This window comes from Talaromyces proteolyticus (genome assembly GCF_021365285.1).
Source record: "Talaromyces proteolyticus strain PMI_201 chromosome Unknown BGW36scaffold_3, whole genome shotgun sequence".
Classification (NCBI taxonomy): domain Eukaryota; kingdom Fungi; phylum Ascomycota; class Eurotiomycetes; order Eurotiales; family Trichocomaceae; genus Talaromyces; species Talaromyces proteolyticus.
Window position 1 is genome coordinate 2,879,136 of NW_025764279.1, and position 26,577 is coordinate 2,905,712.

At 46.3% G+C, this 26,577-nt stretch overlaps 10 protein-coding genes across 10 annotated transcripts; 4 read left to right on the plus strand and 6 right to left on the minus strand.

The window, feature by feature from the left end:
- Positions 1–225: 225 nt before the first annotated feature.
- BGW36DRAFT_424826 (uncharacterized protein) lies at positions 226–780 on the minus strand (the record flags this gene model as incomplete). The annotated part of the gene is made up of 2 exons (XM_046220023.1): positions 226–583; positions 647–780. The coding sequence occupies 2 exons, from the start codon at positions 778–780 to the stop codon at positions 226–228; spliced, it is 492 nt and encodes a 163-aa protein (XP_046075930.1).
- Positions 781–1,286: 506 nt separating this feature from the next.
- BGW36DRAFT_356669 (putative glutathione synthetase) lies at positions 1,287–2,941 on the minus strand (the record flags this gene model as incomplete). Its single annotated transcript, XM_046213803.1, has 2 exons — positions 1,287–2,532; positions 2,634–2,941. The coding sequence occupies 2 exons, from the start codon at positions 2,939–2,941 to the stop codon at positions 1,287–1,289; spliced, it is 1,554 nt and encodes a 517-aa protein (XP_046075931.1).
- A 550-nt stretch (positions 2,942–3,491) lies between these two features.
- BGW36DRAFT_289868 (P-loop containing nucleoside triphosphate hydrolase protein) lies at positions 3,492–8,769 on the plus strand (the record flags this gene model as incomplete). The annotated part of the gene is made up of 2 exons (XM_046210707.1): positions 3,492–6,574; positions 6,630–8,769. The coding sequence occupies 2 exons, from the start codon at positions 3,492–3,494 to the stop codon at positions 8,767–8,769; spliced, it is 5,223 nt and encodes a 1,740-aa protein (XP_046075932.1).
- Positions 8,770–9,375: 606 nt separating this feature from the next.
- BGW36DRAFT_373074 (carbamoyl-phosphate synthase arginine-specific small chain) lies at positions 9,376–11,438 on the minus strand. The gene is made up of 5 exons (XM_046215548.1): positions 11,261–11,438; positions 11,189–11,201; positions 10,945–11,110; positions 9,934–10,909; positions 9,376–9,877 (listed from the first exon to the last, which is right to left on the minus strand). Exons 3-5 carry the CDS (start codon positions 11,035–11,037, stop codon positions 9,591–9,593), a joined length of 1,356 nt encoding a protein of 451 aa, XP_046075933.1. The 5' UTR covers positions 11,038–11,110; positions 11,189–11,201; positions 11,261–11,438; the 3' UTR covers positions 9,376–9,590.
- A 33-nt stretch (positions 11,439–11,471) lies between these two features.
- Positions 11,472–13,669, minus strand: BGW36DRAFT_119000 (protein pbn1). Its single transcript, XM_046209275.1, has 5 exons — positions 13,471–13,669; positions 13,241–13,395; positions 13,115–13,172; positions 12,660–13,059; positions 11,472–12,610 (listed from the first exon to the last, which is right to left on the minus strand). Exons 1-5 carry the CDS (start codon positions 13,621–13,623, stop codon positions 11,784–11,786), a joined length of 1,593 nt encoding a protein of 530 aa, XP_046075934.1. The 5' UTR covers positions 13,624–13,669; the 3' UTR covers positions 11,472–11,783.
- An 886-nt stretch (positions 13,670–14,555) lies between these two features.
- BGW36DRAFT_289693 (putative DnaJ domain protein Psi) lies at positions 14,556–15,798 on the minus strand (the record flags this gene model as incomplete). The annotated part of the gene is made up of 3 exons (XM_046210692.1): positions 14,556–14,852; positions 14,905–15,572; positions 15,651–15,798. 3 exons carry the CDS (start codon positions 15,796–15,798, stop codon positions 14,556–14,558), a joined length of 1,113 nt encoding a protein of 370 aa, XP_046075935.1.
- Positions 15,799–17,054: 1,256 nt separating this feature from the next.
- BGW36DRAFT_424832 (putative electron transfer flavoprotein, beta subunit) lies at positions 17,055–18,020 on the plus strand (the record flags this gene model as incomplete). The annotated part of the gene is made up of 3 exons (XM_046220024.1): positions 17,055–17,108; positions 17,224–17,872; positions 17,938–18,020. The coding sequence occupies 3 exons, from the start codon at positions 17,055–17,057 to the stop codon at positions 18,018–18,020; spliced, it is 786 nt and encodes a 261-aa protein (XP_046075936.1).
- A 1,219-nt stretch (positions 18,021–19,239) lies between these two features.
- On the plus strand, positions 19,240–21,114 carry BGW36DRAFT_290422 (DUF500 domain protein; the record flags this gene model as incomplete). The annotated part of the gene is made up of 2 exons (XM_046210762.1): positions 19,240–20,407; positions 20,450–21,114. The coding sequence occupies 2 exons, from the start codon at positions 19,240–19,242 to the stop codon at positions 21,112–21,114; spliced, it is 1,833 nt and encodes a 610-aa protein (XP_046075937.1).
- A 408-nt stretch (positions 21,115–21,522) lies between these two features.
- Positions 21,523–22,593, minus strand: BGW36DRAFT_446236 (uncharacterized protein; the record flags this gene model as incomplete). The annotated part of the gene is made up of 2 exons (XM_046221701.1): positions 21,523–22,492; positions 22,540–22,593. 2 exons carry the CDS (start codon positions 22,591–22,593, stop codon positions 21,842–21,844), a joined length of 705 nt encoding a protein of 234 aa, XP_046075938.1. The 3' UTR covers positions 21,523–21,841.
- A 1,279-nt stretch (positions 22,594–23,872) lies between these two features.
- BGW36DRAFT_405323 (putative MFS transporter) lies at positions 23,873–26,273 on the plus strand. The gene is made up of 12 exons (XM_046218963.1): positions 23,873–23,976; positions 24,045–24,201; positions 24,264–24,378; positions 24,439–24,528; positions 24,590–24,657; positions 24,716–24,726; positions 24,783–25,139; positions 25,194–25,247; positions 25,301–25,348; positions 25,405–25,611; positions 25,664–25,768; positions 25,841–26,273. The coding sequence occupies exons 1-12, from the start codon at positions 23,961–23,963 to the stop codon at positions 26,086–26,088; spliced, it is 1,476 nt and encodes a 491-aa protein (XP_046075939.1). The 5' UTR covers positions 23,873–23,960; the 3' UTR covers positions 26,089–26,273.
- Positions 26,274–26,577: the final 304 nt, after the last annotated feature.

Genomic DNA, 26,577 nt, shown 5'->3' on the forward strand with positions numbered 1-26,577 from the left:
TCATTTGCATATCAGAGCTGGTTGGTGTTATTCTGCTTTACTATTTACTAAAAGCATGCATATGAAATAAATTCCAACTTGAACACTTTATGAACATACCTCGCGCTTCAATGCTTAACTATATACATATAACATGGCAATGCTTACCCGGACTCCTAACCCCAGCCCTTAAACAACCAACAAACAACCAACAAAAATCCTTATTCAAACCAGCAAAGAAAATTATTACGGCTCAAACACATCCCCCCCAGACCCATGCGCAACCGCCCCCAAAAAATTTCCTTTCGCCAACACCCTCCACGCCACCGCACCCCCTTCCTCCCACTCTTCTTCCTCACCCACGCCGCCTCGACCCGACGACGTCGTAGACGACCCTACCCACGAACTCACAGCAGCCACAACAGCCGCACCATCCTCGCGCGGGACCCGGATCCACAAAACGCCATTCTCATCCTCAATCTTGAGGATATCAATCGACACCGCCGTCCCCATTAACCCGAGGAACTGGGCGAGTGCGGCGCTCAGATGGGTTCGAGCGGTGAGCGCGTCGAGGTGGACGCGGCGGGTGATCGGTTCGGTGATTCTGTGCTATGGTTAGACCTGGGCATGGAAGTTGTGGGGTGGTGTGGTGAAGTGAAGTATTTACAGTTGCAGTTTGAGGTATGTCCATGGCGGATTCCGTGCTGTTATGCGGCGTGTTGTGGCTGGGACGTTGTCATTGTCGATATCGATGTGCTGTTTCGGATGTGTTGTAGATGGCTTGGGATGGTCGATGTCCATGCTGCTCGACTGATTTGGTTTGCAAGCTTGCACCGTGATTGGCTGCGTGCTGGTTATAGCGATGTCTTGCTCGGTATGTGGGATAATGGAGACGGCGAGGATGTAGATGTACAAGACCGTCCTTAATATTCTGGGTATTAATCGTGTTGTGTATTAATGGTATAGTTTCTTGTCTTGATCTCACTGTCAAATTATCAGAGGTGTTGAATGTTTTAACTTAGTGGCATGCTCCGTGATGTCAGAAATAATATTTGAATTTAAGTTGGCGCTAGCTGTTGTGGCTCTGTGGAATGCGGCTCATGTGTCCCAGAGCACAGGACTAAATTTCAAACGAGGAAAATAATGAGATAGATTAAGAAGAATCGTATATCACGTAATAATCACTAGCACTGGATCTGGATGCTTCGTTGGATGCGCGATTACTATCATCGAGCCAAATAAATGGATTGTATAGATTCTCTTCATCTAACACGGTCGTCTAATTTATACCAAATCAAATGCGAATATTAATAAAGAATAATACTATCAAGAGACGAAAAACCAGCTGCAACACCACCCTCGTCGCTTTCCTTCGCCTTTGTCCGCATCAACCATCCGCCTTCCTCATTATGAAGAATCTCTCCATTCGAAGACCACAAAATAGTGCCGAAAATGCCTAGTTCTCCAATGACATGTCCACTGATAACTTCCCCATCGCTGCGGAGAGCCACATTCCTGGCTTCTTCTGGAGGTTGGATCAACTCCATCAAGACCCAACTCTTCCAGTCGCTTTCAGGTATCGATCGAAGGAATTCCGGAATGGCGGTCTTGTAAATGTTATTCCCTCCCCCTTCTCTCTGAGGCTTGAGGACGTGGAATGCTGCTGTTTCGGGGTTGAGCGCGAGTTCTCTGCCACGTCCATTGGCAGCGAGGTCGTATTGTGGAGCAAAGGTTCGACGAAGTCTCTCGGCGGTGTCTGAGTCACCTTGAGGAAGGAATCTGGAAAGGTGGTCTTGTCGATTTGGATCGGCAAGAACCTGCTGGATCTTTTTGCAGCCAGAGAGTTGGTTAAGCACTGAAGGACATTTGATGGCTGCGGAACGCTCCAGGTGCAGTCTTGCTGCCCAGTCTCGCTCTGATTTGTAGTCTGTTGGGGCGTAGAAGCTCCTTAAATAGACTGTTGTCACTTCGAACGGTGTATTCGGAGCGTGAGGTGGAGTATATATTAAAGGTCGAGAAGAATTCGAGTCCGTGACGGACGTCAGATCTAAGATTTCGGTGGTGTTCAGTCGGAACACAGGAATATTATGGAAATTGGAAATTCTTGTCGAGAGAGCTAGTTGGTCAAATATATTTCGCTCCCCTTCCTGAACAACAAACAGAATGCACAAAGGAAGTGACGGTGAGGATTTCGAAGATCCATAAGCGCCGTGCGCCGCTGCCAGCCCGGCACTCAGAGTTTCAACAGCGGCATTCTCAGGAGGAACCCTTCCATCAAACAATGGATGTGGAGGATAGCTTATCTGGTGACCAGAGGGGAATGACAGTAACTCTGAGTGCAAGGCCGAAACACGAGAAGACAAGCCACCGAAAGAAGATGAGATAGTGTTGAATTCTACCTGCTTCAGGGACGGATTCTGTGATCCAGAAGAAGTATGTATCATATAGTCAGACCGAAAAAGACCTAGCGATAGGGATTGAACATAACCCTGCTTCTTAACAGCATCATGAACCTTCCACAGACCCGAAATGAAGTCGTCAACATCGATAAGCCTACGACACGTCAACTACTGCTTGCCACAGACGAACCGGTCTTTGGCCTTCGACCTCGATCTCAAACCAATATCTTTCATGAACTACTAGGGGATCCTCACTCTTGGATTATTTCACCCAGCCAATTCTCGTCTCTTGAGATATCCGCGTAAAGCTTGTTGTACGTCTTCTGTACTGCTCTAGCTTCATCAAAGGACGTCTTGGGGAACGGACTAGGGAACAACGTGACCGGCGCATTCGTTGCGAGAACGCCTTTTGAAACAGCTTCCTGGGAAACAAATGTCGTCGGCGGCCTGACTGTGAGCCCGTTCTGGATGGTCCAATTCTTGATTGTCGAAGCAAGAAACTGCTCTTGTGCTGCAGTCAACCGAGGAGGATAAGTGGCGTATATCGACTCCGCCCCCTCCATGATGGCGAACTGACTTGGTTGATGGTGGACTCTTGCATACACGGAGTTCACGACTATCAAATACTCCCTCCCAGAATATTACTAATAATTTGCCTGGCCTAAGACGCCATTTCTGCTGCGGGGTTCCCGCCTTCCGAATCGTCTTCGCAACTGCCCACCTTGTCACCGCTTTTATTTTACCGGCAGAATAAACACGACTAAAAAATGAAACGCGAAACACGTCTGATTCCAGAATTATTATCAAACGTCGCCAAACATCGTTTCACATGTTCGCAGAAGAGGGAAGGCTTACTTTTGCTGGTACAAGTGAGTTGGATGTTTTGCCTGGGCGTACTGCGTTAAACACGTGTAATTCTGCGTTTGCAATACTCGAATTTTTACTTCACTGCAAACGCCGCCTTTAACCCGGTAGATGATGATGCACCCCGCCTACTCTCAAGAAAACGGCCTCGTCCTCAAACTCAACGAGGAAAGTCATGTCATGTCTAGTAGTTGGCATCACTTCTAATGGATGGCTTGTTCTCTATTAAACTCTTCTTTCTCGACTGCGATGGACCACGGTCAGGACAGTCAGGATGACCCGTTTGACTGGTCCGTGGACCAGGTTGTGCAATACCTGTGCGATAACAACTTGAGGCCATGGACTGTATCAAGAAATCCCAGCTCTTTGCCAGATTCGACGTTATTTGAGGCAGCGCTTCGGGAACATGGTATCACCGGGGAAGTGTTGCTCAATGGACATCTTGAAAATTTCTTCAGAAACACCTTGAAACTGAAAGAGGGTCCTTTCTACAGTGTCGATAGAGCAATACAACATGCAAGACGGAATTCTGCTAAATACTTAGCCCATATAAGCCAAGAGCGTCAATATTATGCTGCAGCAATAACGCCTATGATCGCCAATAATATACCCCCGCCTCTCATTTTTAACGCTGGCTCAATTTCTAATTTTGTCACACCTCATCGGGATGTCTCTCACTCGGGGTCTTTGGTCAACAGCTTTCACCTTGCATCCACTGGAGACCGACAAGCAAACGAACAGCTACTTGCCGGGTTACAGACTATTCAAGCCTCACCGTCACCTAGACCAACCAATTTGATTGAGACTAGATCATCAGCTGAGCCTTCAGCTACTATGAACAATGCAGATCGTCAAGAAATCACTCCTAAATCTTCGCCCCGTATTCGACACTATGAACACATCCATATTGACGAAGATGGCCGAAAACGGAGACGTCTTGATATTGCCCCAAAGGAACAGCAACCCTCAATAGAATCTCCCGTTGAGATTCAACAGCAGGATCCTCATACTTGGTATATTGGGCCTAAAAAATTTGACCCAGCTGATATTTTCTATCCTATTCAAGCTGATTCGAAGGATGATAATTTGAATGTGTTGGCTTCTAAATTTTCAACAGGTCAACGCCTATTTGTTAAACGGAAGCTTCTACGCTTTTATCGACAGCCAGCAGTGAAGCTGAGTGCCCAAGGGAGTTCTCGTCGAACAGCAGTGTTTCCTTGCGATAGTAATGGCCTCTACTCTGAGAAACCTCGTTTCTTCACTTTGTACACCTCATGTGGAGGGAAGGTCACTGTCACTATGGAGTCTACAGCTAAATATGACGACCTCGTACAAGACACGATTGACATTAGCCCACCTGATAGAAAGGTGGATAACTTCGACTATCTTCTCCAGAAATATCCAGCCAAAGATGACGAAATTACATTCCCCGTATTTGGAGACTCGGGCTCAGAAGGTGAATACGATTCAGAGACTTGGGATGAGATGAATATAGAACAAGAGGAATTAGCGATACAGGCACAGTCGGAGCCCAAATTCTTATCATCCGAGAAAGTAGACATGGTCATTGAACAGTGCATAAAAAGCTATCTGGAAAAATGGAAAGCCAAGCACAAACCAAAGCTTGCACTTGAAGTACATAACCTGTGGCTTGACGCCTTCCAAAACAAATGCCGAAATTCCTGTATTAAAGCTATACTAGATGATATCAACCGCTTGAAATCACGACTGCAAAAGATCAAGGATGAACTTCATGGTCATGATTGGGCCGATCCGTCACACCTCACACACCAGTGCCAAAGTATGGAGCAGACAATTTACGGTATTGAAGCTCAAAAGTGGCGTATGTCTGTCTTGGAATCATCCCAATGCCCGCCGAAACCTCCGGCCAAATCTTCAGCTGCGAAGTTAAAAAAGAAAGTGGCCAGAGCTCAACCCGATGAAGAATCACTTGACTCCAGCTCCGACGACGAATCTCTCAATGATTTTATTGTTATCGACATGGAGATTGATGCACAGAGTGAAGGGGGCCATGATGTATCCCCTAACGTGCCTAAACCAAGTCCCCAACCTACTATTGATTTCCAGAGTATTACAGATTCTAGACGTGCATCTGTATCTTCGAAAGCTATGGGTATTTCTACTCATGAAAACGCCAGCAGTCCTGCCGACAACAGCAACCATGCTTCTGATCTCGCGAATAACCAGACTCGCTGCGGTTTCTACTATTCTTCTGATGATGAAACTGACAGGAGCACACCACCACCACCTGCTGTGAATTTCGAAGACGTCGAAATCATCGATTTGACTGGAAGTCCTCTGTCAGCAGTTCCCTCACCACTAGAGGGGATGTCTCGAGATAATGCACCACCTGGATCTATTTTAAGGTCTAGTCCGTCACGGAGGCTTGAGTTAGGTTCCAAAGACAATCGTGATGAAAATCGGAAACATTTTCAGCCAATATCAAAGGAGCTAGGTGTTTCGAAATTGGAATCTCGGCCTTCAATCCCAAATTTGCACGATCGAAAAAAGCTCTTGAGGTTATTGATAAGACTACTTCCTGAGCTTACTCGTTCCAAAATGCTTGAGGCATTTACTAGTTATTCCTCTGTGCGATTCAAGAGGCTCATCAAGGAAGGTCTCGATGAAATTGGCAAGAGCACGTCAAAGATTCGTTCTCTGAATGATCTTGAAAGTGATTTGGTCATGCGAGCTACGACACTATACATTGGATGGATAGCTTGTCAGCGTTTGTGGGGATCAGGTATTCCAAAGAAACTCGTTAGGGATGCTTCCATCAATATAGACGAGAACAACCCCACCGCAGAAATAAGCTTTGAAACATTTAAGTCGCAGCTTTTAGAGATCCTCCGCCACTACGATATACATTCACATGGGAGCACACTTCTCAATCCCAGCTCGGGGGCGTCTTCCTATACCGATGATTCAGGGAGATCCGATAACGATGATGAATCGCACCCTTTCCCTTCTCGTTCTCGGGTGACCCCTAAAAAGAGAAAAAGGCTTGTGAAAGAAGATCAAGCTGTGAAGAGCGGGCAGGCTGCAGCCAAGCAGCGAGTTGAGGTGCAAGAGCAGCAACGAAAAATCCTCGAACAGCGGTTGGAACTTACAGGCGTCAGTAACGATGATCCAGAGCACCATCCTATAAGCTTCGAACAGCCCACCATCTTCCTTCATCCTCACATTGGTCGACGCGTGAAGCCACACCAACTCTCGGGAATTCAGTTTATGTGGCGAGAGTTGGTACAGAACGAAAAACATGATGGCTGTCTTTTGGCACATACCATGGGCTTGGGTAAGACTATGCAAGTGTAAGTTACGACTCTTCATGCTTTGGCGGGTGAACCAAACTAAATATTTTGGCAGAATATCGTTATTGGTTACAATTGCTGCCGCCGCACACTCGCCAGACCCTTCAATTCGAAATCAAGTGCCTGAGTCTTTTCGTCGTTCTCAGACATTAATATTATGCCCTCCCTCCTTAATCGAGAATTGGTACGAAGAATTCTTAATGTGGACGCCAAAGGAACATGGTTTAGGCCCCATACAAAAAGTTTCCTCAGCCGATTACCCTGAGGATAGGGTCTCTATTGTCGACTCCTGGAATTCGAATGGAGGTATTCTGATCTTGAGCTACCATCTTTTCCGTACGTGGGTTGGCCAAAATACGGTATCGGAGCACGTCAGAATTAGAGATCAGCTGTTGAAGGGACCTCGAATTGTTGTTGCAGACGAAGCTCATCAAATGAAGAATAGCAGCTCCTTACTTGCCCAGTCTGCGGCTTTGATAGAATCAAAAAGTCGTATTGCCCTTACAGGCTCTCCTCTGGCTAACAACCTAATGGACTACTACGCGATGGTAAACTGGATATCACCCAAGTATCTGGATGACGTTCGTGTGTTTCGCGCGAAATACGTGGAGCCAATCGAACAAGGGCTATTTTTCGACAGCAGCTATTATGAGCAGCGGAGATCACTCAAAAAATTACAAGTGTTAAAGGAGATATTGACCCCTAAAGTCAGTCGGGCAGATATCTCAGTCCTGGAGAGAAGTCTTCCAAAAAAAATCGAATTCGTTATCACTATTCCTCTGACGCAAGTTCAAAAAGAGGCTTACAATCGATATGCGACCGATCTTTTGTCAGGGAACTCAGGTATCAAGGCTACGAGTATCAACATTCTTTCATGGCTGGCCATTTTAGGCCTATGCTGCAACCATCCTATCTGCTTCTACGACAAGCTCCAGAAGCGAGCCGAAGAGCCGCAGTCAAAGAACCTATCTGATGTCGACCAAGAATTGTCCCCAGTGGATGTATCGCTGAGTTCTCTTGGATTCAATGATGCAATGTGGAATCATCATAAAAAGTTGCTTTCGGTGTATACCGACCTCGAGGATCCAAAATATTCTCATCGAGCCGAGATTTTCATTAAAATCGTTGAAGAGTCCGTTCGCGTGGGAGACAAGATTCTTTGTTTTTCACAAAGCATTCCCACTCTGGACTATCTCGACAAACTCCTTCGCTTGTCAAAAACTAAATTCAGTCGACTGGATGGGTCCACTGCAGGGAATAGTCGCCAGGCAGCCATCAAAGCGTTCAATCGCGATCCAAACATCAAAATTTACCTCATATCAACGCGTGCTGGGGGGCTTGGGTTAAATATTACCGGCGCGAACCGTGTGATTATCTTTGATTTTGGCTTCAATCCTACATGGGAGGAGCAGGCAGTTGGTCGAGCGTACCGTCTCGGTCAACATAAACCAGTCTACATATACCGCTTTCTGGCCGGTGGAACGTTTGAAGAGATCATACACAACAAGTCAATCTTCAAAACTCAATTGGCTATGCGCGTAGTCGACAAGAAAAACGTTGAGCGTTCTGCTTCAAAGTCTCTGGGAGATTACCTTTTCCTTGTGAAAGATGTTGGCAATGAGGACGTCTCTGAATACATCGGAAAAGATCCTGACGTTCTAGACAAGATTCTTCTAAGTGATCAGTCTTCTCGCATCCTGAATATTGCGCTCACCGAAACGTTCTGTAGGGAGGATAACGAGAAACTCACAGAAGATGAACAGAAAGAAATCCAAGAAGAACTAGAACTGGAGCTGCTCAGGCAGTCCGATCCCGTAGCTTATGAGAGGAAAATTCGGTATTATCTGCCAGTCAATGCAGCGAATAATGTGCCGCATCACTCTGCACTTCTACCACCGCAACATCATCCACAATCAGGCTTTTATATACCAGCTGATGGCTTGACAGCTGCTTTCGACACCGCCGGACAGGCTATCAGTCATACGCCTACTTTCAACACCCGTCCCAGCAATGCAGGACCACCGCCCATTCCCCCGAACATGATCTCGGGATTTCGATTTCAGACCAGCACAACCGAGAGTCCTGCCGAAGCCTTTACATTGATTTCAAACTCAACTCCCACCGAAGATCATTCATCAGGCCTCCCCGAACCCGTCTCGCTAGAGTCTCTAACTGGACGAGTTTCGGACGATTAGACCGTCAATCATGCCATTTTAACTCCGATCATTTTCACATTCCACGACGTCACGAACCCAACTCATCTTGTTCTATTCTTGTATCATACCACTATCTATTTATCGCAACTGTACATTACGGAAAAGGCATAGCGGGAAGATATTCATCATGACTTTTTCTTTTCTTTTCTTTTCTTCTTTCTGCTTAAAAATTATTGGCGGCGCTAAACTCTTCTAAAGTCCACAGGGATAGGCGTTCTTTGTTCATACCCTGGATCAATACCTCATAATACCATGTCATTAGTTGACAGTTCCTCAATGAAAGTTGGAACTTCATCGCTAAATATTAGCATCATTCTACACCACACTAATATGACCAAAGGTTGAATATAGTATTAAGATTATCTGCCTGTCATCTGTATTTACACCAGTTTATGGCAGATTAAATATAGACTTCTCGAGGGGTCGCCCGTAGAAATGCAAAAAAATATATTGTATTGATATTGCGAGGCCTCCTATATACTCCTATACCTCGTATATTCTTGTGGTGCTATATTCAAACTTTTGGCGTCCTCCTGTACTTTATTTTATTACTGAGTATATTTGATCTTATAAACGTAGTGCTATGGACTACTTGATATATCGTTATCTAGATTAGGTTGTTCTAGAGGGCTAGATGAATGATGAAAAGAATAAATTCAATGCATTGCTCGAAATCACTAATCCTATTCACAATTTAGGAGCCAAAAAACAAAGTGACATAATAAAGACATAACGCTACTAGAAAGAAAATCCATGAAACCAGGCTCCATCAAACTAAAACCCATCCCATAACCACTCATCTAGGCGGCGGCAGCAGCAGAAGGAGCGGCTGCGACGGCGGCGGCGTTGGAGGTGGCATTAAGGATACCGGTAGTAGGGGCGACACCGACACGCTCCTTGGGCAACAGGTCGACCAGCAGCGGGCTAGGGCGGCTCTCGCGTGCCGGGTGGAACTCAGCTTGGTTCTTCTTGTATTTGGCCACGCTGTCGAGATAGATATCGAAAAGGTAGGAAGAATCAAGAGGGCCGCCCTTGGCTTCAGGGTGGAATTGGGTGCTGAAAATGGGCCGGGATTTGTGGATCATACCTGGAGATTGATATATTAGTATATAGAAGTCGGTGGGAAGTAGTTGTTTAACTCGCCTTCATTGCTAGAGTCGTTGAGGTTCACGAAGTAGGGTTTCCAGTCACTAGGTAATGTGGTGGCATCAACAGCATAGCCGTGATTCTGGCTAGTGATATGGCAGCGACCAGTGGTAAGGTCCAGCGCCGGGATGTTGTGAGCCCGGTTACCGTATTTGAGCTTGATGGTACGAGCTCCAGTAGCAAGGGCAAGGAGCTGGTGACCCAAGCAGATGCCCATGATGGGAACCTGGGACGTCTCCATGAGCTTACGCAAGTGGTAGACAGTGTCCTGGCAGTGGGTTGGGTCACCAGGGCCATTGGAGATAAAAATGCCATCGAAGTGGTGAGCAACCTTGTGGATGGGGTAGTCAAAGGGGAAAACAGTGACACTGGCGCCGCGTCCGACGAGGCTACGAAGAATGTTTTCCTTGACACCGCAGTCGATCAGAGCAACATGGCATTCAGGATTGGCGGCACTAACGTGGAATGGAGACTTGGTGCTAACCTGACGAACGAGATTGATCTGCTCAGGATCGGTGAAGGCTTCGTCCTCGTCGGCATCATACTCTTCACCGACAGTGATACGAGCCAACGACGAACCCTGCTCACGAAGGAAGGTCACAATGGCACGGGTGTCCACACCCGAGATAGCTGGCACGCCCTCCCGGGCGCACCATTCCCCCAAACTTTCCACAGCAGTCCAGTGACTGTACTGCTCGGCAACATCAGCGACAACAACACCGGCAGCTTGTAGATTAGGGGACTCGAAATATTTCAACAGTCCATTCGGGTCACGTGCATCTGAAGGCACACCGTAGTTGCCAATCAAAGGTTGTGTGAATACGAGGATCTGGCCTCGGTAAGAAGGATCGGTCAAGGATTCGGGATATCCAACCAGAGAGGTAGTGAACACGGCTTCACCAGAGATGTTGGTGTTGGCTCCGAAGGACTTGCCGTGGAATACAGGGCCATTTCGGATCGTGAAGGTGGCAGGCTCAAAGGGCCGGGGGAGGCGAGTTTGGAGTTCACAGTGGCCAAGAAGCGGCTCTGAGCAAAGGGCGCCTTGACAGCAGCCACGGGAGTAGCCCGGGCAGCGGTCTTCTGGAAAAGTCGAGCGTACATGATGAGAGAAAAGAATGAATGAATCAGCGGCCCGACGGCTCAAATTAATTGATGCGAGCTTTCCAGAGGTGATCTAAACCATGAAATTAGTCTCAATGCACGCGACAAATAAAACACATTATCGCAAATGTAATTCAGATGACAGGCATACCCGAAATGTAGTCCTACATAGCATCAAGCAGTTAGCGGGTGCGTCATTGAGGCGATGCCGGAAGTAGCTTACCTGAGAAGTGAAAATGGACGCGAATACACGCATAAGCGCGGTTGCTATGAGCTGACCAGTGTCTGGCAGATATGGAGAAATGGTATGGGGGTGATTTCAGGATGAATATTGCAAAGATGGAGCAATTGGACTTGAGCAGGGAGAGTGTGTATGAGTGTTGTTGGTACGTGACACAGGGCGGAGACGGAGGGGAGAAGGGGAAAGGCGAGGCGGCAGGTTCGAATTTTTTCGTGGCCGGCAACGGACCCAGGCAGATAAGCAGCTCACCGCTCTCTGGCGTCACAGCACGCATCGGGCCAATCAGGACTGCCGGATTACTCGGCGGGATTAGCGTCCCCACATGCGCGCTGCCGATTCGGGAATTGCTGCTGACTCACCGTATCAAACAGTCAACCCTTTTACTGTTATCAAATTCCAGTACTGCACTTGCTGTGAACTTGTTACTACCTGGCTGGCTATTTCTGGCCATTTCTAGTCTCAGAGCAGAAAGGCGGTGGACATTATACAACTCTATCACGACACGCTATGTACGCTTCTTCTTTGGAGCGTCACGTGGCCCTGCGCTGTCGAAAGCAGAGGACTTGACGACAGAACCTAGCTTCCACAGCACCCAGACAAACCCCAAGACAATGGCAATGAGCGTGCCCAGCTCGAGCTGGCGAGCTGTCTTTCCACGCACTAGCATGTCACCCTCAGCCGTCTGCAGCACTGGTACCGAAATCTCCTCCACAAGCCGTCTCTCACGCCGCGAGTCGGAGTTGTTGTAATGTCCGGGATGAAGTTGGAAGAACATCGTCTTCGGGCCAAATAGTCCCTCGTAGCCTAAATTTACCCGGTCAAAGGGGTTGATTCCCATCTTCGTCCCGTCTTCGGCCGTGCAGGCCCAAAACACGACAGGCCATGAGAGAGGAGCTGATTGAAACCCGCTTTGGGATGGCTTCAGATATCGGAGATGCAATGGAATAGTGACATCCCAGCTGTGACTTGTATCTGTAGGGTGAGCAAGTTCAAGAAGTAGATTAGAGCCCCACTGAGGAAGAACCCAGTCAGGCGCTTCGAGGTCGGTTTCACCAGATATCGCCCTCAACGCAACGAGATTGTGAGAATTAAGGAAAAGCTCGTCTGTTGTAGACAATTGATATTTATCGGCGAAAATAAAAGACGGGAGTGTTAAGTAGGTGTGTAGTGCGCACATGGCGTCCTCAGGTGCCGATGGTCGTACCACTGCTGATGGGGATAGCGAGATCTTCAAGGTCGGATGTAGGCCTGTAGGTGTCTCGAATTTCGTAGTGTAGGTTGCATCGTCTGGAAGGGGGTGATGTCGAGATGGGAATGAAAATAAGGTTGGTTCTTGTTTTCTATGTTAGCTAAAGATCTGATACCCATGAATATAGCATACTGAGTTCCTTGTTCTCTCCCACCACAGCGAGATATCCTCCAAGTGTAAGGTCCTCTGCGTCGACGGCTTTTTCACTCGTTAACAAGCCAATCTCTATTTTCTGCGATGCCGAATTGGCGGACTTTGTTATAAGATCTGCCCACCCGCTCTCGCCAGGTGGTGGCTGAGACCAAAAAGCCGAGATAACCAAGGTGTGTGATATCGCGTCATAGTCAATGTCCACAGAATCCGCGGAGATCAATTCTGAAATGCTATCGATACATGCAGTGTCTTTCGAACTGCATATTTGATGTTGTATTTTTTCGGTGAAATGTCTTATTGAAGGAAGGGTGGTATGATATTGAAGTGAAGCCGCCGACGAAAATCTCGTTGATAAGATAGGGGGTTGGGTGAACGATTCCTGGAGCGAAATTTGTCAATGAAACCGTCAGTATATGTGACTAGGGCTCAGATACCTGAAGGGACCAGCACTTGATATCTTGTCCAAATAAATCCTTCAGCAATGGACACAACCTGTTCCTGCAAGGTATTCATAGAATGAGCGCGAGACCTCGCGATGGTATCGATTTATATAGACGCACTGCGAGTCATCCTCCACTTTATCACCGTCTAGTGATGTGTAATACACGTGCAGACCCGGCGACACTCTGCTTAGGAAAGGCGCAACTGTATCGTAATATCGCTCCGTCGCCCATCGAATATGGAACTCATGCGTCGTTTCCAAAAGCTGCGATAACTATTTTATTGATAGAGAACCCATTCATCAGTATTTTTCTTAAATAATGGAAGCTTCCAGTATATGCACACATACCCCAGCTGGCAACTCTGCTGATCCAAAGGTGAATCGCTCTTCCTTCGCGGCATCGAGATTCCGTATTGACAAGCTTTCCTTGCTCAGGATAGCTTGTTTAGGGGGGTCAAATGGGGCGTCAGAGGCGGTGATGTATGTGATTCTGCGCTTCATTGTATAAGAGCTTACGGTATATCTTTCAATGTAAGAAAGAATGCTGTCTTGCGGTGAACTTGCTTATCTGTTGCGACATCCCCGATGTATCTCCATGTCTGTGGGTCTAGCATTAGTGCAAGGCTCTGCTATGATTCGCTAGGACATAAAGCACGCACTTTAAGCAACAAAGTATACATCTCAATAAACCTAGCTACAACTAAGCTAGATGTAGGTTTATGACGATGAGCCGGTGACCTTTAGATGATTTGCCTAAGTTTGTTTACCTCAGTCTGACGCGCTCCCAACTGCCCCGCCGTCCCTCGCTTGTAAGTAGAAATCAAAATATAAACGATATATGGTCATATATGGGTTATCTCTAAGAAACCATATTAGATGAACTCCTCACAAGGATTATTAGTGTGTCTTAATATATCTCTTGTTTAAAATCGCCTAGAAATATGTATTATTTCAATGCATCTAATAATTAGATCTAATTTGTATAATATAAATTAGCTTATCGTAGTAAAAGCCTCTCAAAATCGCCAACGAAGTTTTAATTAGCAGTTATCACCCGATCGACGAGTACGTCAACTGACTAATTCAATGTTCTTACATTGGAAAGGTTCGGTTGTTAATTTACCTAGCATTTGAATTTGAAATTTTTCTATTGAATGTCTCGCTACAGCTTCGTTGTCTGCGAAAAGAACCGCTCCATTGATATCTCCTACTATTGATAATTAGTCCTTTTTTAGAACAGTCAACCATATCAGAAAAATAAACCATCCAAATCTCATTTATTTGGCATTTAGCATAATAATATTTGGAAAATAAGAAAAGCAGAAACTGATCCACCAAGAAGAAACCGCTCAATACACACCGTCCAAACGCCATTTTATGCAAATAATTAGTACCAAGTAGTTATAATCATCAAATCATCACATCATTGAGCTTCAGGGTAAAACATCTTTCAAAATATCTTTTTGGCTGGCTGTCAAACTTGTTGGGAACTTGACGTTGACCTTTACGATCATATCCCCTCGTTCGCTTGGATTCTTCGAAATTGGCATACCCAACCCAGGGAAACGCTCTTCGTACCCAGACGGAGTAGGTCCCGGCTTAGCGACACGAATTGACTTGCCATCGATCGTTTTTACAATTCGCTCCCAGCCCGTGAGCGCCTCTTTCAGGCTGAGATCGACCGTTGCGATGAGGTGGTCGCCGCTGCGTTTGAATACAGGATGTTCTTTCTAGTTCATTGTTAGCCTATATATTCTCCAAGTTTTGAAGACAATCACTTACCTCTGTAACAATTAAATGTACGTCTTGTCGACCACCTTCTTCCTGATCGCCAACGCCTTTGTATTTGATCTTGGAACCAGACCTCAAACCAGGCTTAATAGTAGCCTCGAGAGTGACGTCATGGACTTTTCGCTTTCCACTGGAATCAAATGTCTTGCTTTTAACTGTGACCTTCTTTGTCGTACCGTTGAAGATCTCTTCTAGAGAAAGCAAAAGAGGCTTCTCCTCTACCCGAGGTTCGGGGGTAGGTGCACGGCGCTGGGTGAAGTTCGCACCGGGCCCGGATGTCCTGAACCTTGGACTGCCTCCGAGCCCACCGCCCAGTATATTAGCAAAAATGTCATCTTCATCGTCGCCCGTACCCATTCCACCACCTCCGGTTTTGGCGAAGTTCTTGAATATGTCGTCGGCATTGCTGAAGCGAAATCCACTGGCACCTCCTGGGCCAGAGAAGTGGAAAGTACGGGTACCACCACCGGGTGCTCCGCCCATGTTGGTAAAGTTGAATCCTCCAGGCATACCGCCAGTTTCGAAGCCTGAGGGACCGCCAGCTCCTCCGGGACCAGCAGAAGGTGCCGGACCACCACGCATCAGATAGTCCAAGCCGAATTGATCGTATATCTTTCTTTTTTCAGGGTCCGAAAGGACCTCATATGCCTGAGAAACCTCTGGAAGAAGCTGATTAGTATGGGCATATTATTAAATAGGAGCAGAATATATGGTATCAATACGAGTAGAATACGTACCTTTGAATTTATCGGCAGCTTTAGGATTGTCTTTGTTCTTGTCGGGGTGATGCTTCAAAGCAGCCTTCCTGTATGCCTTTTTGATCTCATCTTGCGAGGCATCAGGCTTGATGCTCAATGCATCGTATAGCTTTGATTCGGCAACCATGTTGGCTGTCGGCAGGAGGGAAATTTAGTACGAGGTGGGCGAGAGGCACAATGCTGGGGCGGATAATATATACTGAGGGGAGTCGATGTCACTTGAGCAAGTAAGGGCGTGACGTTGAGGGGACTAACCCCACAGTAAACCACTCGAAAGAAGTAGAAGATTCCTCGACTCTGATTGGCGCCGATAGGATATGCACGGGTCTAAGAATTGGGTTTATAAAGGGAGTTGAGTCTGGACGAGAGCACACGTTAAAAGACTATCAGTATAAGTAGTTAGATTGTGGAAGAGGCGGTGGTTGGTGTGGGTATGACGTGTAGAAGGCTCAGACTACAAAGGCGTGGAACGTTCTCGAAGCTTCGACACAGTAGGCACGCGACTCCAATGATCCTCGATAGGGAGGATCAGGAGTATGGCAGCTATGTAAAAAATTATTTAACATTGATAATATGGCCTGGTATATAATTATCCTGGTCGCTTTTCTATTCGGCTTTTTTATGTAATGACGTAGTTGGTCGGTGCCCGCATGTTGTTGTATTGAAAGCATGAGGACATGCCTATGCTGGGATTTGACGCACGTTGAATTTATATCCCATTCGACGCTTAAATGGTATTTAGACCTTCTAGTAGACAATATACTATGCGTGAAGATGCCTACTTTTTGGTTAATGGTATCAATTGTGGAAGCGGTGAGGCCCGCGTTGACTGTCTCAGAAGTTATGACCAACAGACATATAATGTCTTCAGGCATCAATTGGCCTGGAACACGAATAAGAAACACTGGACAGATCTCTCAATCATAGCCACTAAATAACCTATAGAGAGATTTTTGTCCAACTTTCTGTTCCTTATTGTTCTTTAGTACATGGCTATTGGCGCGTGCCATTTGAGAATGTCGGGGCAGTACTTCACTAGACAACGCATTAACAAATATGAAGCCAGCATGAAACAGCATTGCCTAATATATAATTTCCTACGGAGAGTAATAGATAGCATCCCAATAATCCGTTGAAAGACTACTGGAATGTTGTACGTGCAATTGTAAATTCTCTGCGGGTAGCTTCGGCGCCTCGGTAATAATGATCAGAAAAGATGTGCTGCAGTGAGCCCGCCGAGTCGACCGCCCGCTTACATGAATGCCGAGAACCGGCCCACGCTTGTACCTTCAACCTTGGAGCATCACCACCTTCAAATCATTAGCCACCAGCCGATCACGACGCCATTGATCTGTCATTGCAGAAGAACAACACACTGCAGCAATGGCGAGTGGCTTGAGAATCCTGGTCCCCGTCAAGCGGGTCATTGACTACGCGGTACGTCCTTTCCACACGATATAATCTGAGATGCTACTCTCTCTCGTCTTGTCATAGGCGATGAAGCAGTCTACAATCGATAATCTCTAACATTGTTCCTTTCAACTTATTACAGATCAAACCGCGAATCAACAAGACACAAACCGGGGTGGAAACCGCTGGCGTCAAGCATTCGCTGAACCCATTCGACGAGCTCAGTGTCGAAGAAGCCGTCCGCCTGCGTGAGCGCAAAGGTCCTCTGAAAGTCGAGAATATCCTCGCGCTGTCGGCCGGCGGTGCCAAATGCGCCGATACGCTTCGGACAGCCATGGCCATGGGCGCTGACAAGGCGTTACATGTCGATGTCCCCGAGTCAGCGGACGGTGGACCGGAGCCATTGACGATCGCAAAGCTGCTCCAGAGCGTTGTGCAGAAGGAAAATATCAATATGGTGTTTCTCGGGAAGCAAGCCATTGATGGCGATCAAGGACAGACAGGACAGATGCTGGCAGGATTGTTGGGTTGGTCGCAGGCGACCCAGGCCAGCAAAGTGGACATCAAGGACGCAGATGGCACGGTCGAGGTGACGCGGGAAGTCGATGGTGGTGTGGAAACCCTAAAGGCGAAGCTGCCCATAATCATCACGACTGATCTGCGACTCAACGAGCCTCGCTATGCCAGTCTACCAAACATCATGAAGGCAAAGAAGAAGCCTTTGGAGAAGAAGACATTGGCCGACTTTGGCGTGGAGGACAAGCGACGACTCAAGACTGTCAAGGTTACTGGTAAGTGACGATCAACTGGTCTGGCTACTTGGTGGTTGTGAGATTGGTGCTAATTGGCTTGATAGAACCCCCAGCGAGACAAGGTGGTGGTAAGGTCGAGGATGTTGATGGACTCATTTCGAAGCTCAAGGAACTCGGCGCTCTGTGAGAGACCAACTCATAGATGGTGCGAAATACTGTCTTTATTATTTACGAAAACGCATTGTATATTGTCGATCAAAGAGTACGCTCTTAACGATTACTGAATTTTGATAGAGTCTGGAATATAAGGAATCATCATCACAATCACAGCGTAGTTGATTTCTAAATACACACCAGGAACTGTGCTATTCATATGTAGAGTACACATGTCACACGGCCTCGGTGCCTGGTATGCACTCTAGCTGCGTGATAAATCACATCTAACGCACTGTTGTTTGGATATGTCCGGCAGGATTCCGTACAGGTTCAAAATGTTGGCTTGCACTCTTGCAGTAAGCACCTGAATAATAGTGCAACACTGTCCAACACATTTTTAGTATTGAATAGTTGATAGTTGATCGATCATACTAGGATGTTCGGCCCGGACGACAATCCAGGCTCCACCCCAACGTCAGAGGGAACAATGACATCGTCGACATCGACTGCCGGATTAATCATCTCGCGCGATCTGCGCCACGCGGCCATAGTCGAGCTCTCGTCCGCAGCCTCGTCTCGTCTTCATTCCGGGTCAGCCGGGCGGATATACTGCGCTGTTCTGTTTTTTAGGCTGAGCCTTTCCCTATAAACAAGCAATCCCGTACCTGTAGCCCGGCCGATCGCTAACTATTGTATTGCATACCCTGTTCTCTTTGTTGCTTGCATCGCATACTCGATTCTTGCATTCAGTTCACCACCATTCTCTCGCCACAGAAGTACATTGATATTTCATCTAGTCTAGTGCTTTGTTAGTACGTCATATTGCAACCCCGCTCCAGAGATCGCTTGCACCAATTGCGCAGAGATATCGCTAGCACCACTGGTATCACCACGGGGTTTATCGCTGTTCATATTGGGCGAGAATAAATACACGCGGTGGTGTAAGTCATCATTGTTCCATTGTCAGACTATCCGGATCATTCCCACTCTGCGAGCGATTGACCAATGGGTTTTTGACTGACTCGGGTGGCGCATTCCTCAAGGCTGCATTCCCCCGCCATCTCTGTTGGACACCACCTGTGTCCTGTGTCCGGTAGCAAGGCAACTACAACTGCCTTCAGGCTGCATCTTGGTTTCCTTTTCCTCCCGAAGTAGTGAGCATATTAGTCTGTTTTCCGTTCCCAAGGTTGGGACGAGCATCCTGGTCGCTCTGCGACATTCGAGGACGAGCTTGATAGCGACCGTTCGCGATGTCTCGGAACTCGTGGAAAGACTACTCGAAGAAGGGGCTCGGGTTTGGGAAAAAAGGGTTCGACAAGGCGTGGCAAGCTTTGGACAAGCTCGGGGCTCCTGTCAACCGTTTATCAAACCGAGTAGGTGCAGAAGCATTCTGGCCAACCACACTGGACAAAGAAAGCGAAAAAGCAGCACGCATTCTGAGAAGCTTCTGCAAGGATGGCTTCTACGATAAAATCGATGCCGAGGCCGAGGCTGCAAAAGAGCAGGAAGCCGAGAATGCCGCCAATGCCGCCAATACGAAGCAGAAGATAGATCGTCCTGTCGGCAAACAACGTGTCCTGGTGAAGATTCCTTCGGAAGTCATCAAACGAGCCAAGGGCATTGCTATTTTCACGACTATGCGAACCGGCCTCTGGTTGAGCGGTGCTGGGGGCAGTGGTGTCTTGATGGCTCGCATACCTGAAACTGGTGAATGGAGTGCGCCTTCTGGTATCCTCCTGCATACCGCCGCGTTAGGATTCCTCGTGGGTGTCGATATCTACGATTGTGTTGTTATCATCAACACCTACGATGCTCTAGAAGGCTTTAAAAAGCTTCGGGCCACACTTGGCGGAGAGTTAAGCGCAACAGCCGGCCCGATTGGTTTGGGAGGCGTTGTTGATAGCGAAGTTCACAAACGACAAGCCCCAATATGGACATACATGAAGAGTCGCGGGCTATACGCAGGAGTCCAAGTGGACGGCACAATCATCGTTGAACGTACTGATGAAAACGCCCGCTTTTATGGCCGAAAGGTGTCTGCACAAGAAATCCTCGCGGGCAATGTTACAAATTCATCCGACTCTCTTCGGACCCTGTTCCAGACCATCAAAGCCGCCCAGGGTGACCATGATGTTGACGAAACTAACTTACCACCACCAGGAGAAGCTCCCGGCGATGCAATCATTGTTAATGAGGATGAGACTGGGTTTGGGATTCCTGCCACAGATGATCCAGACCCCTATGGAGTGCGTGCTTTAGAAGAGCATGGCCTTTTCATTCGAGAGGCAGGAACCCACAACAGGCCAAGTCATGAGGTCTTTGAATTCCGCCCTAGTCCTTCAAGTCCTATTTATAACTCTTTCGTTAGACAAAGCATTGATTCATCGCCGCGACAAAGCTGGCGGGCTAGCCTGCAGAGTACCAAAAGCCACGCTAGCATTGACAGGGGGACCCAAACAGATGATTTGCCTCCTCGTGCTCCCCCTTCAGTTAGTGCTGCATCTTCTCGTAGTTTGGAGGAAACGCCAGTGTCGCCCGAGCAGAATCAATGGGATACTCCGGACACGTCAGATGGCCATGAGGTTCACGAAAAAGAAGACCACCCAGAGAAAGAAGACGATATAGACAAGGAGGGATTTGAAATTCACGATGCGAGCAACACCACGATCACCAAGCATGATATTATTCATGAAAAGCCAGCTACGCCGGTGGAAGAGACTTCTCCATCTGCGAACTTCTCACGTCCGCGACTAGTCACAATTCCTAAGCGACTTCCACCTGCACTCCCTCCTCGCAATCCCGTACGCAAGCACGATTCTCTTCCCACCCAAGAATCAACTCTCCCGGCTTCACCGTCTCCCACAGTCCCCGTGCATCCAGATATTCGGCGTTCTAGTGGCTCCTCGCGAGAAGGGGATAGCCACGATAGCCTCAAGACAACGCCTCCAGTTGTCCTCGACTCTGTTGAGAAGTCTGAACGGGAGGAAGAGCAGGCACAACACGATGTGCACGAGGAAACGACTGTGCTGGAGAAAGACGAGTTTCATTCACCACCTTCTTCACCGAAGCAAGAGAAGCTCGTGCTTGAGCACGAGACTCAAGTCTCGGTTACACCAAATGCTTGATAGACAGCCAAATTCGTACGCATTCGTGCACATTTCGGGCAAAGTTGGTTTTGGCGTATGGCCTTGACGTGAATTTTCCTCTCTATTTGTATTCATTATTTTATTAGGGATGGATTCTCGCGGTTTTCTTTTATTTTGTGGCAAATGGGGATTGGCGGTTCGTATATACCAAGGGTTTGAGGCAAGGTGTCTAGGTTGAGGAAATGGCCTACTCTATTGCATAATTATAGCGTTTAATCAATGGACGGGTTGTTATCAATTACCGATGCTGAGGACTTGCACTATTTATAGGGAGGCTCAGTAATTCGTTTTATACGTAAAAACTGTTGCCTAAGTCATATGTAGAATTACTGACTGGATTCTGCTGTCAGTGTTTTCTTCTAGTCGGAAAAATTCCCCATCAGCATCATCTAGGATATGCGCAATGGTAACAAGAATATGTTTTTTCTCATTTTTCTGAAAAAGACTTGCGACAAATCCTAGAGTGCCAAAGACGAATTCCGACCCAGGATTTATGAAATAGAGGATGCGGGATATAACTTACATCCTCTATCGATAGTGATAGGTTCCAAACCATCAATGGATTCTGAATCATCGATAGATTCTGCACTGTTGATGGATTCTGTACCTTCATATTTAAACCTCGTGGATCAACAATTGATTCGCGAATAATACGTGTAGGGAGATCTTGGAGAAATTCAGGCAACCTAAAGTCTTTTCCTCGTCGTTAATAGATGACAAATTTATTATCGTCTTTTTCTTTCTCTCTCAACTTGTAGAAATACCCCGGGATTGCACGTAATCGATTAAAAAGAGTATCATTAAGGCGGGTTTTAAGGTGACTTAAGGCTAGATCGAATTTTATTTCCTGTCCTTTGAATTCTCGTGGAATGTATCTGAAAGCCACTGTAGGGTCGAATTTGAGTCTTCTAGAATGTCTATCTTCTTGCGGTGTTGATAGAAGATCCCGAAGGTCAGAGTCAGATAGGTTTGGCAGGCTGTGAATCTCCTTGTCCAAGACATCTCCCCATCTATGTGCACTCTCATGTTGCTCGCGTTGGTTATCAGTCATTTTAGTAGATGGTAAAGCCGTAGGAAATCTTCTTCCAAAAGGAAACGGGAGGTGAGTTGGTAGGGATGAAAGTATTAACATTAACACAGTAAAAAGGAGCGAACGGGGCGATCCATCGAATTTGTTTCGACGTTCTGCTTCCACAGCGCCTAGTATTGCTAACTCAAATATCTCAGCTGCGAGGGTTTCCAGGACCAATTCCGGAGCATCTAGTCTTGACACCTCGACAAAGCCACAAAGTGTTCTAGCGCCATGGAAGTGTGAGTAAGTGGTCTTGGAGACACGATCGTGAATTCCATGTCCCAGCTGGTGGATTAGAGTCACGACTTTGTGGTGCTTCAGAAGTTGCACACCACCGCCGTGGATGAGTACCGGCGGATTTCTTCGGTGTTTATAAGCTCTAGCATATTATCAGATTTGGCAATGATCAAATAAACTATCGAGAAAGAAGAAATAAATAGTTGCAAATTGAAATTGGCAGAATCCTAGACTTTGGTGTTTCCAAAGCCATGGAGATAGTATCTCGGGCTAGCGGATGAAGCACACAAAACAGCTGACATCAAGAGGTTACAAAAAGATGTGAGGAGTGCGGAGGCATATAGACTGGAATAATATTATTCTCAGTACATATACGATCAAGTTCGGCAGCTAAATGACTTCCATGACTATCAAGAATAAGCATTTGATACCCTCTGGTTTTTCGACCCTTCGTACAGTATATAGGATATAATAAAAGGACGTTTTTTCAGGTGATCATAGGCAATATCCAGTTCAAAGACATTAACCTACCTTTGGATTCCATACTTGCTCAAAAAACGACCAGCATATTATCAGATAAGGACCTGATATACTTCTCACTAAAACAGTAGAAGCTTTCTGCACGCGATATTAGTCCAGTTTCCAAGTAAATATGCTGTCGAATCTATAAAATCCCAAATATCTCCTTACAGAATAACCATATATCTTTTAGATAACAAATAATCACCAGATATTGTAGAACTTTAATTTAAGGATCGCAAATCGTCTATTACATAATGTTTAGTAATGAATTTAATTAAATTAGCATATAAGTCTGAATTATCATGAACTTATTCATTTAAATGTATTTATATATAAATTTATACTAATATTTGTCATTAAGAGTAAGGTGTTCAAAATTGGGGAATGTCGATTTTTGGCATGGCGTTTTGATGCTCTTGATGGTAATTTTGGTGCTGAGAAACGTCATTGCATTATGATTGGAGAAGAAATGCGGGGAGCACAAAGAGAACTGCAGCCCAGCTCATGTGATTGGCTGATACCCCTCAGTTCGGGCACCTGGCCGAATATCTAGAGGTTTCTATTGGCTGACAGCTCCATATGGAGAACATTTAGACTATTGTTTCTGCTTGCTTATTAAGGTTATATATTACTCTACTCTGTACGACCGCGCATAATTATAATGCTTCCATCCTCCTACGGCGCCTAGTCCAGATGGATTCGGATTGCTAGCATCAGGACTAAGCTCGTGGATCGAGATCCTACTCAACTTTGATATAAACAATTCATCAGGGCTACAGATCAATGCGGCTAGTGAGACCGCCAAGTCACTCGTATTATTCGCAGTTGCAGCTCTGCATTTTACGTACTGGCCCCACTTCGTCTGCTCTTTTCTTAAAGACTTTAGTCTGCCTCATCATTCAGCCCATTGTAATATTCTTGTCCACGCCGAGGTCCAGACGAGATTTCATCCCTTGCTTCGGTACGGCCGCCTGCTAAAAAAAAAGTCTTCAATATGGCGATAATAGCCGGTATGACTCTCTATGCCTAAGAAAATGCTCCATTAAACCTCCAAATACCATGCTGACTGACGGTATAGTACGCGATGAGTTCAAAGATGAGGGAAATATCGAAATCCCGGAGTCTCCTATCTCCGGGCAGCTCACTAGCACCACTGAACGCCGATTAATGACCAAGATCGATCTCCATGTTCTGCCGGTGCTATGCGTGCTCTATTTGATGGCTTTCCTTGACCGGTAGGTAACCGAGTCGCGCGTTATTCATGAATTGTACTGTACTTAAGGTTGTCTCTCTGTAGGGTGAACATTAGCAATGCGGCGCTGTTTGGGCTTCAGTCAGATCTGAATATTGTTAAGGGAACAAAGTATAACACCGCTCTTACGATTTTTTTTGTGCCGTATATCATCTTTGAGGTATTTGATGTCCGTGGATGAACGCTAATGAGTCGAGATTCTAATGTTTGTTTCTGTCAGGTACCATCAAATATTTTGCTCAAAAAGCTAAAGCCTCATGTGTGGCTTTCTTTTTGTATGGCGATGTTTGGATTCACCATGGTGATGCAGGTAGGCGACCATCTACTTTTGAGTGTGTTCGAGACTAAAGTGAATAACTGAGATGAATTAGGGACTTGTTCAGAATTGGGGGGGCCTGATGGCCACACGCTTCTTCTTAGGCGTTTTTGAAACAGGCATGTGAGTTCTAACTAAGTTTCAATATATTAATCTGATGTGGTTTAACTGACCGTTATAGGTTTCCTGGATGTACGTATACAACGAAGAAAACAAGATCAGGAATTATTTTTGACTTCAAATGCTAGGTTTCTACCTATTGTCATGCTGGTACAAGAGAAGCGAAGCCCAAAAGCGCTTTTCCTTCTTCTTTAGCTCCACCACCCTTGCCGGTGCCTTTGGTGGACTATTAGCTTACGGAATTGGCCAAATGGGCGGAATTCGTGGGTACAGTGCTTGGCGTTGGATTTTTATCATCGAAGGATTACTCACCATAGTCATCGCTGTCATTGCATTTTGGATCATACCTGATTTTCCGGAAACTGTTACTTGGCTTAATGAAGAGGAACGCAGCTTTATTAAAGCCAAGCTAGAGAATGATGTCGGGAAATCTACTCATTCGCGTTCTATCACCTTGAAAGATACTCTCAATGTCTTTAAAGACTGTAAAGATGCACCGCATCGTCTTCTTGGATATGCTGATTCTAATTGATTTCTAGATAAGATATTTTTTGCAGCACTGGCATATTTCGGGCTCATTGTACCAGCTTACGGTGAATATCCCTTTATTTGGTCTGTTGATGGTCACTAATCTGCTGTGATGTAGGATATGCTTATTTCGCAAATTCCATCATCAGAACATACGGATACAACGGTAGAAAATTGCTCACAGTCCTATTATATTTATCGCATTGCTGACAGTCGACTTAGCTGTAAATACTCAACTATGGTCTATTCCACCATGGGCAGCTGCATTTGTCTTTTCTCTTTTCGTAGCGTACTGCTCTGATAAGTTACGTCACCGCTTCACGTTCGGCATTGTCTCGATTTGTATATCCATCGCCGGTTTTGCTATGCTACTTAACATTCGAAATCACCCACATGTACAGTATGGAGCTTTGTTTCTGGTGACATCAGGTATTTCACACACTTGATAAGTTTTGAAGTGAGAATCTGACCGGGGATATAGGAACCTACTCGGCGATGCCCATCGTCATCTGTTGGTTCGCTATGAATCTAGGCGGACACCATAGGAAGGCCGTAGCTACGGCATTCCAGATTGGATTTGGAAATAGTACGTACGCAGCTTTATACATTTCAAGAACCTCCTATATAAAGGATCAACTGTTAACAATTGATGTTTTAGTTGGCGGCATTATTTCGACCTATTCCTTCTTCCCTCCTAACTACAGAACCGGTTACATCGTTTCCATATCCTTCTCATGTCTGTCAGCTGCAGCATGTATTAGCTATGTGATTTCTCTTTGGCATGCAAATCGCCAACGCGATCGAAATGCTGCTTTGGGTAATGCCGAGGCAATGATCAGCGGCCAACAAGATGAAGAGGAAGAAAATCTGGGAGATTTAGCGCCGAGCTATCGCTATACTTATTGATACTGGAAAGGCTGATATGTGGGAGTAGGTATTGATATCAACAAATACATCCAATTAATCTCAGTATTCGACTCGTTGGTTATCAATGTAATGTTCAATATTAAATATTTCCTATATAGCGTAAAGTGTCCTCGGCGGATAGCTTCCCACTAAGCATTCCCGTAAGAGGCGACCAAAGAATTGCTACAGGTCAATTGCACCATTCCACTGTTGAATTTGTAGAAATTCTAGATTCAATGTCTACTACCTAGAGAGGAATCGAACGCTGATGTCATTATTGCCGTCGCACCCCGCGGGACGTTTCCGTAAGAGGCTAGTGCCTCCCTTAGACGAGAAGCTGACTAAGCACCCACACACATTCAAAGCCGACGAGAGCTTCCGCCTCACCATCACTCTTGCAACCATCCCCTCATCCTCGAAGAAGTGTAAGTTGCAGCTTTACCCCCGGTAACAGCATACCAATTGGACTTCCACTACTATATACGTAGC